Source organism: Populus euphratica, unplaced genomic scaffold (assembly GCF_000495115.2).
Source record: "Populus euphratica unplaced genomic scaffold, PopEup_1.0 scaffold1.1, whole genome shotgun sequence".
NCBI classification, from domain to species: domain Eukaryota; kingdom Viridiplantae; phylum Streptophyta; class Magnoliopsida; order Malpighiales; family Salicaceae; genus Populus; species Populus euphratica.
Genome location: NW_011499845.1, coordinates 809,951 through 818,968, shown reverse-complemented (window position 1 = coordinate 818,968; position 9,018 = coordinate 809,951). Strand labels below are relative to the sequence as shown.

Sequence of the window (9,018 nt, the reverse complement as noted above, 5' to 3'; positions counted from 1 at the left end):
TTAATATATCAAAATAATTTAAAAATATTAAAAATATATTAATTTAAAATAAATAAATAAATTTTAATTTTTTTAAAATATTTTTAAAACAATTAAACAAACAGGCCAGGCCATCATCAACAGCCGCTACATGGCCTTAATTGGCATCAACAGCGAGCGAATGGAAATAAAAGAAATAAAAAAGCGCCAAACATAGTAACGAAGCCACCATTTCAACAAATTATCTAAACCAATACGATTCCAAAAACTATTCCAAATAATTCAATACAAGAAAGGAAATAAAGGTTCGACAACGAACTATCCTCGTTGCTAAGTTTCCATTAATTTAAGCTGTCTAGAATAGATGTCTACGATCCTCGGGCAATTGAATGGGAATGTGAACTTCACTTTCTACTAGACAAGCACCGCAACATGAGATTCCTGATAACAAATCAGACGACACACCAAAGCAGCTGACTTGTGGCTGAGATACCAGTTAATCTACAGGACTGGGGGCAGTATAACCCATCTGCGTGGATATTTAGGTCTCCCATCCTTCCCATCGAATAGCTGTAGAGGGCAAGATAGGATGTAAGCAACAAAAATAAGAACGCCAAAAATTCAAACGGAAGGAAAACCACTCTATTATTTAGTTTTTTTGAGATGAGTTTCTTATATCAATAACATAAAAGCATGCCAGGACAATAAGAAGTGCAAGTCGAAAGCATGTTGATGCTGTGCAAGCGTATTCTTCATGCCCAAGTTTTCACTTACAATTATCTTCACTAGGTTAAAAAAATCCACCTTTCCAATCCATCATTATCCTCCAGTAACAAGAAGACAACGTAAATTTTCCAAATGAAGAAGAAACATAAGGATGCAGACCTCATTTGAAAAAACCCAGCAACTATTTAACACCTTATCTTGATGAATGTGATGGATTCTGAAAATTTGAATCAGTTAAATCCAACTCAACTCTGATAGGCCTCCCTCCAATCCAAATTTGCATGAAGGCCCACCCACAACACATATCTAAAAAGACATGCATGTGTTTGCAGGAACACAGTATATGTATGATTATAGGATTCAGAAGCTAGTAATCTGATATTGTCTACATCAAACCATCTTATATACACAATCAAGATCTCATTGCCACATCAAACCAGGTTGGCCTATGTGCAGGGAAAGATTTACAATTTTCAACATCTTATGAAGAAATATAAGGATATATATGAAGCTACCGGTTCATCAAAAATAACAGAAAGTTACCTTCTTCAATCTTCGATGCTTTGCAAGGGCCCAATTGGTCATGATGGAAGTAGCAACCACGAGAAAAATGTAGCCAGCAACAGTCTGGGTTGCAATGTTGAAGCCTAACCATTGATAAATCTCTGTTGTGTAATTCGCACATGTAACAATATTGAAGAGAAATCCACTTGGGATTTGATAGCCGCCATTCCCATCTGGACGGCGAAGATTCCTCAGCAAGATATGGCAATAAAAGTTTGCGAGTTGACAAACCAAGCCAAAGCCAAAGCCAATCTTCATTTGAAGATCACCAACAGGGGTGTAAAGTGGATGGTTCATGTAGTAAGCGATATAGGAACCAAAAGTCCAATAATAAGCACAATTTCGAAACACATTGGAGAGTGGCGAGGTTGCATGGCTAAATCGGTGCACAAAAAATGTTTCCATGATGCGTTTGAAATAGTGGAAGCACCAGTAGTACAATGCATATGTCTGAACTGGGTGCATGATGTGCTCTCCCTTGTAGCCCAAAAACTGGTAGACTGGGAAGTAGTAAAAAAAAGGATAGAGCACCAAAGGACCCAAGTATTCACAGAAAAAGAGTGTGCGATAGGAAACTTGCGGACCCAGGTCCTTGAAAAGAATAGTTATGCTGTCTAAATTTCCATCTTGGTATTCTTTGAGGTTCTTCTTGTAGTTGAGTACAGTGGGCCTTTCCTTTGATCCCGGTGGAAGAGGTAGGGTCAGTCGCTGTCTTGCAGGGTAGAATTTTTTGGCTGTTGATGTAAGACATGCAGAAATGGTTATGGAAACAAAATTGCATTTGATGCTCCAACAGTCCAACTGCATACACAACACTCCCATGTACATGTGGCTCCTTGGGGGAGGGATCAAAAAAAGTAGGGGCTAGTGTACAAATGAAAGCAGACATAAATTTGAATTTTGTCAACAAAAATTTCAAAGTTCAGATCTAGTTTCATGCTTTTGAGCTCTTGTTCTCAATTTTAAGGATCACATATCAAACCCGTTCCACATCACTACTAACACACCCTAGCCAACCAAAAAAAGAAAATCACAACCCCGATGTTGTGAGTTTCATCTCAATGATGTATGAGACATCAAATCAAAAAACTTTTAGAATCTTTTTGCGTTAAAGAAACTAATCAACGCAAAACCCAACATGATTTCATGATAAAGAGAACAAAATTGAGTACTGTACAAAGAAAATAAATAAATAAATAATAAAACTCAAATCCAACAACAGAACCTTCTTCAAATATAATAACCATTGTAATGACACAGTCAAGGGCAAGAAAACCAATTCCAGCAGCACTTGTTACAGTGAGGAAAAAGAACCATAATGCATATTTATCTACAAACTCTAACACCACCATAAAGCTGTTACAGTGAGGAAAAAGAACCAAAATGCATATTTCTCCACCATAAGGCACCCCAAGCAAATCTACAAACTCTAACACCACCATAAAGCAGAAAAAAGCAGCTTGCCAATTCCAAAAGTTGAATTTCCAACAAAGGAACTGATATCTCTAAGAAAGCATCATGATTCATGCGCTTCTGCGAAGAAACAATACCCATGGCATACTTTGAATTCCTTTGGATTTCCTATCTAATCAAAATTTGTGAATTAAATTATACTAAGAGTTTCGGTTTTTCATCTCCAATCAAAACTCAAACCATACTAAGATCCTGAAAGTAATTTAAAACCAAAGTCTCAATCCTTTTTACATAACGAGAGGAGCAGAATAAAGAACTTCCTTCGTTTATGAATAGCCTCTTGCAGATCAGCCACTGTTGCCTACAAGACAACCAATACAAAGAAATTTACAAATCAAAACGCTCAAGTCTTTTTCCCTTCATTTTCCTATCAACCAAACATAGTAATAATACATACAAGACAGAAAACGTGTAATAAGCATACCGAATCACTAAGCTCAAGGCCCCCTTTAATGACCTCTCTACCACTGCGAGAAACTACGGTCACCTTCATTATGAAGATCAAATGAGAGAGACACGGTTCGCCAAATGTCAGAAAAAGCAAACCCTTTGAATTTCAAAGGATTCTGTTCAAGATTCAGACGGAACTAGGAACTCGGAACTGAAGCTCCAAATGGGATTTGGCACTTCGATGTCCCCGTAAGACAAATAATAGAAACAGCAGTGTGTACCGTGTAGGCAAGTGCTCGTACTTGTTGTGTATTAAAGGCATGTGGTTGGGGTAGGAGAGCCAACCATCGTAATTGACGATGCATTTAGGTTTGTGTTAGGAATTAGATTATTGTTGGGGGTTATCGCTTGTGGGACAGTGTTGATCGTCCCTGATCTTGCCATCTCATCGTTTCAGTGATCCGACGGTGGGTTTTATTGAAACGTTGTTCAACCAATTTTTCCTGAATTCAGCACGAAGATACTCAGGACAGAAAAGGGATTTTGCATACCATGCATGGTCCCTCGAGTATCAACGTTTGGTCAAACCAAACACTATGTTTTATTTTTAGTTAATTTAGATCCTCAACTTCCAAATTTCTTACTTACATCGTTGTAGAAACTTGGTGGTCATCTAAGAGGAATCAATTCGACAAAAGACACTGGAAGCAAGAGATTTGGTTCAATCGAAACTGAACTCCAGGGATTAGTTTGAGCATATGCAAGAGCTCAAGGGACCACCCATGTTTTTTTTTTTCTTTCTATTTCTTGTTTTCTTGAGAAGAAGTGGTTTGAGCATATGCAAGAGCTCAAGGCACCACCCATGTTTTTTTTTTTTCTATTTCTTGTTTTCTTGAGAAGAAGAAGAAGAAGAAGAAGAAGAAGAAACATAAAGCATGCTTGACCGTTAAAAGGTTTAATATTATTCTTTCTTCATTTGACAGTGTTTATTTTTACTGACTAAATGTTTAGAATTAAAAAACATAGTTATTAAATGATATCCATCTGGGTTGACTAAATAAAAAATGTAACGTTAAAAGAATGTCAAAATAGCTTTGTATTGGATAAAATAATTAGATAAATAATTGATCTGATGTTAACTTAATGACTGAATTCTAAAACTATGTTGAGAATTGCAGGCTCCGTTCTTGTCATACGAATTGGTGACCAAACACGCGTTTTCCCAATTTGTTAACGCAGTTTCCTGGTAACAAAAACTTGGTTGGCTCCTTTTAAGTTGCTTGAAAAAAAAAATAGTGGGAGGATTGTTTTTTAAAATATATTTTTAATATGAATATATAAAAAAAATATAAAAAATAATTTTTTTACTTTTTCATGAAATACCGTTTAAAACATTTAACGTAGAAAAGCCTCTCATTCGAGGCCAGAGAAATAATGTGAACCCCACACATATTATTCTTTACACATTTTTGTTGAACGTTCTGCTAATAACCAACAATCCATTGCCAAACTTGAATAAGAAAAGAACCTTGGAAGCTCAACCATTAGGTAGAAACCAGTTAATTCATTTTTATTTAACAACTCCAAATCAAGTAACATTGCAGACATAAGACAAATCATATCATGTTCGAGGAACAAAAACCTTTTACAATGCAATTCTAAGTTTAATTTTTACACAAGAAAAAATTAAAAATAATTAACTTGTGTGTAATTCCATACTATATGATGATAGGACTACAACATTAATTTTTTTTAAATTAAATAGTTTGGAGAGGTAGTAGCATTTATTGAACAAAAAAAAACAACAAAAAAAAGGGAAAAAAAGGAAAAAAAGGCAATAAAATAGTTTGTTTTTTTTTTCTTGATTTTCAACTCGTTCATTATTAAATCGAACTGAGATTTTAACAGTAGTTTCTAGAAACATTACTCTTCATTCTGAGCGGTTAGATAAAAATTTAATGGTGTGAAAACTGGTTGTTTTGACAGAAAATAAAATTGTTAATATTGTAAGTTTTTCTCAAATACTTCTTCTTTAATCTTGTTGTATTTCAAGAATAAATTGTTCTTAACGATATATATATTGTAGTTCTTAGTTAAATATAAAAAAAAACAATTGTGAATCTATTATTTGTTAATAGTTAAAGTTTTAGATTTACTACATTTGTTTTTCCATTACACAACATGAATCAGCAGCTATAATTCTTTTTTCCAAACACTTGATGGTGCAATCAAGATTACAGCTAACACCCATCATGAAGCAACAGCTATATTTCCCTCACCATTCAAAGAACTCAAGCATTGTTTTGCAACAGTTGCAGCCTACTCCTACAACCCAGCATTTCTAAGAGCAATTCCAGGGAAACTTCATTTTTTTTTTTCTAATCTTTATACTAACTGATGCAAAGCTTCTTTTGGAAAAGTTTTCCAGATCATGGTGGCTTGGATCCTAAAATCACGAATACTTGTTATCATTGAATTTTATGCGCCTATACGAATTGCTTACGTCCTAGTCAAATAGATGGTGAGAAACTTGGTATCTCTAGCATTATTATAAAGAAAAGGCATTTTTCACATCTTTATAACATTACACCAGTCAATCAGCAATGAATGATCAACAATTTTTCTAATTATGAAATTATTATTTGTTGCCATATAAATTTCTGAGGTATTTCTTTACCTGGTAGCCGGTTTCACAAGCCCAAGACCATAGTTGGAGAAGAAAAAATGAGTTGAACAAGGATTTCAAAGACGATCTTACTCTGAAAAATTGAAGGGTAACGTCTCTCAACTATAACAAGCTCCCCCTTGACAGGCCAGGTCTGTAAAACAACACAAGACCAAGGATAAAAAGGAAGGCAAATGACAATCTCTAGCTTTAGCTTCTTAAATGAATAGTTTCCACTAGTGATTTACAATCTGCAATTTACAGGGAAAACCTAAAGAAAACTCTCCAGAACTTTCTTTTATGGATTTTGCCTCTTCAGGATATCATTCTCAACTGTTTCTTTCTAGCCTCAAGGGGGAAAACCTTCAGAAGATTCACCATTTTATTTCTGCTTCTTTCTCTCTATCAAAAATTACTCATGCTACTTGGCAACCTGACTGGTGGGTGTTGTTCAACCGCATTTCTATCAGCCAAGTATCATAATTCTAAATGTCAATGTGTCACAAATCAATCAGTAATCATACTCGGAAAAATTTCCAATCACAGACAATTCCAGAACTTCAAGTTATCATCTTACATGCAATTTTTATATGGAGATAATAAAAGCATTCTTCAATAAACTTTCTTTTGAGTGATCATCAAATCTGGAGAGATACAAAACCATAAAATGAGCATCACATATGCCAGAGGAGACTAAAAATTACAACAATCTTAGAAAGCCAATGCAGCCACGAAGTAAAATATGCATTAAACTCACTACGCAAGTCCGTGCATACCCTTATGCTCTGTCTTGAGCATTCTCACGTGCTAAAATCCCTTTCTCTATCTGCACCTTGGCACAAAACTTGATTTTCAACTACTCCTAACAACCTCGCACTGGACCCTCTCTCCAATCAGCAGAACCACAACTCAAGCACTTCCTGATCAATAGCTTCACTTTGTATCATGTGCCTTTTGGAACATTTTCCTCATTACCCCTTCTGCTTGTGGCACCACTCTGTCATCAATCTCATCACCTTAGCAACAGCATCTTTACACAACTAAAAGTCCTTCCTATTTTCTCATCATGCCTTATTGTCCTCCCTCATCAACTGTTCCAATCAGCATTTCCCACTTTTTGCGCAATTTAAGAGGGCTCAATGTTCATCCACCAAATCTTTTAAATATTTCAATCACAGAGAACCCAATATTGGAATATTTGTAGTTGCCCATATGCATCAGTATTGCATATTTCCCTTAGAGTATCGTATAGCAACTTAGAGCCATATAATACCAGAAGAAAAAACAGAACATTATTTTGATTATGAATGGTAAATATATGAGAGAATAAAGAAGAAGAAAAAGTCATTCCAAACTTATGGGATGAAATTTTTGAACTTTTTTTCTCAGTCATGGACAAGTGCTCTCAATCTAAGAATTAAAAATAATGACACTGGGATTCTGTGTGAAAAGCTAATTTCTCACCATCCAGTCAGATATTGGTCAGCATCGGGAGTGCAACTTAACACTGTTATAGATCAAGACATCTATGTTCAGCATTCAGAGGGAAAAAAAATGATCACATCCACTAGGCCTCTAAACTTTATAGGAAATGAATGAGATCGCAGAAAACAGATGAATTAGATAACCAAAGCACATTTCTCTGCTTGATGCTTGGAACCATCAACAGGGTGCTGGGAGTAAGGAGAACCCTATCTGTTACCTACCTAAACTCGCTCCATCTTGGCAAAAGAAATCTCATTCTCTTAATTGTCACATCTTCCAAACAACCTCACCAGGCCTACATCCGCTTTTCATCTGCAAAGAGGTTAATCATCAACCTTTTTGACTCTGGATAAGTCATGTCAATATTCATGTTTTCTAATCAAAACTTGCAGACAATAAACTGCAATTGAATGCTTACACTGAAGTCAATAATTCAATTTCATAACGAGGCACAAGTAATGGTGATAAATTATGAAAAAAATAAAAAAAGTCAATCAAGCTTGCAAGTTGAAGACCTTCACTACAAGCTTTGTGCATGTTGCATGGAATACTATGCTACTTGACCAAAGGAAAAGGAAAGAAAGAAAAGAATGCAAGAAATAGTAAGCATAGTTAAGAAGCCACAACTAGACAAATTAGTTAAGCCAGCATCATTAAAAATAAGAAAAACTCCTCCAAATAATTTAAGACTGAAAAGAGAGTGAGATAGAAAGGGGATTTGACAGGAGAACTGTCCTTGTTCCTTGAGTTTCAAATAATTTATGCTTTCTGAAGGGGACACTGAGATTTCCAGTAACCTGGTGAAAATATCACCCGCACTATGTACCCAAACTGTGACAAAGTACCATAGTCTGGGATTCGGTAACAAGGAATCCAGATTGTATACCACTACAGCTAACAAAAGGCAGAACTACCAGTTATTCTATGAGAAAAGGGACAATATGGCCCATCAGAATGGATATTCAGGTCTTCTTTCCTTCCTATCAAATAACAGCAGAAGACAAGGTGAATTCTAAGGAACAGAATAGCATGGAAAAATTAGGAATGGTGATACATTGTTTTCTTCAAGCCCAAATATTACTTACTGCCATCAAATCTGAATCTTTTAACAGTTTAATCCAATGCAAATCTGATGTGTTGCAGATCTGAACCACACATGAAGACCCGCCTACAATCTTAACTTTTAACTGCTGATGCATATAAAATGAGACTGCAAATTCAAAAGCTAGTGTAGTTATCTTATGTCGCCCTTAGCAATTATAACATACACTTATACAATCTTATTTCCGCATCAACCCCGGTTGGACCATAAGCAAAGCAAGATCCACATTATCCAACTATTAATAAAGGAAAACCCAGGTTGGACCATAAGCAAAGCAAGATCCACGTTATCCAACTATTAATAAAGGAGAAACAACAATATAAAGCTAACAACTGGTTCAACAAGAAGTATAGAAAGCTACCTTCTTCAATTGGCAGGTGCTTTGCAATGACCAGGTTGGTCATGATTAAAGTAGCAACCACATGAAAAGCATAGCATAGCATGCCGAGTCTGTTTTGCAAAGTGAAACCTAACCACTGAATCTCTGTTGTGCACTCTGCACATGTGACGATATAAAGGAGAAACCAGTATGGGATTGATAAGCTAACATTCGCATCTGGACAGCAAAAACTCCTAAAAAAATCATGGAAATAGCACTTCAAGTTTTGACAAATCAAACCAGAGCCAAAGCTAA

The 9,018-nt window shown here is 35.6% G+C and overlaps 1 protein-coding gene and 1 long non-coding RNA gene across 3 annotated transcripts; both read right to left on the bottom strand.

Moving 5' to 3' along the window:
- Positions 1-187: 187 nt before the first annotated feature.
- On the bottom strand, positions 188-3,497 carry LOC105128804 (very-long-chain enoyl-CoA reductase-like). The gene is made up of 4 exons (XM_011030666.1): positions 3,167-3,497; positions 3,004-3,043; positions 1,249-2,003; positions 188-549 (listed from the first exon to the last, which is right to left on the bottom strand). Exons 1-4 carry the CDS (start codon positions 3,233-3,235, stop codon positions 481-483), a joined length of 933 nt encoding a protein of 310 aa, XP_011028968.1. The 5' UTR covers positions 3,236-3,497; the 3' UTR covers positions 188-480.
- A 2,815-nt stretch (positions 3,498-6,312) lies between these two features.
- Positions 6,313-9,008, bottom strand: LOC105128726 (uncharacterized). 2 transcript variants are annotated; one of them, XR_842940.1, is made up of 2 exons: positions 8,746-9,008; positions 6,313-8,262 (listed from the first exon to the last, which is right to left on the bottom strand). It is a non-coding gene; the product is annotated as an uncharacterized LOC105128726 (long non-coding RNA). The 2 variants fall into 2 exon arrangements; XR_842944.1 differs by having other exon boundaries at positions 6,313-7,594.
- Positions 9,009-9,018: the final 10 nt, after the last annotated feature.

Bases quoted from the DNA above. Each gene is read 5' to 3' on its own strand.
- LOC105128804 (XM_011030666.1), bottom strand. From the start codon at position 3,235: ATGAAGGTGACCGTAGTTTCTCGCAGTGGTAGAGAGGTCATTAAAGGG. The intron at 3,044-3,166 runs GTATGCTTATTA...GTTGTCTTGTAG, and splicing joins GCCTTGAGCTTAGTGATTCG to GCAACAGTGGCTGATCTGCA. The intron at 2,004-3,003 runs GGAAGTTCTTTA...TTACATCAACAG, and splicing joins AGAGGCTATTCATAAACGAA to CCAAAAAATTCTACCCTGCA.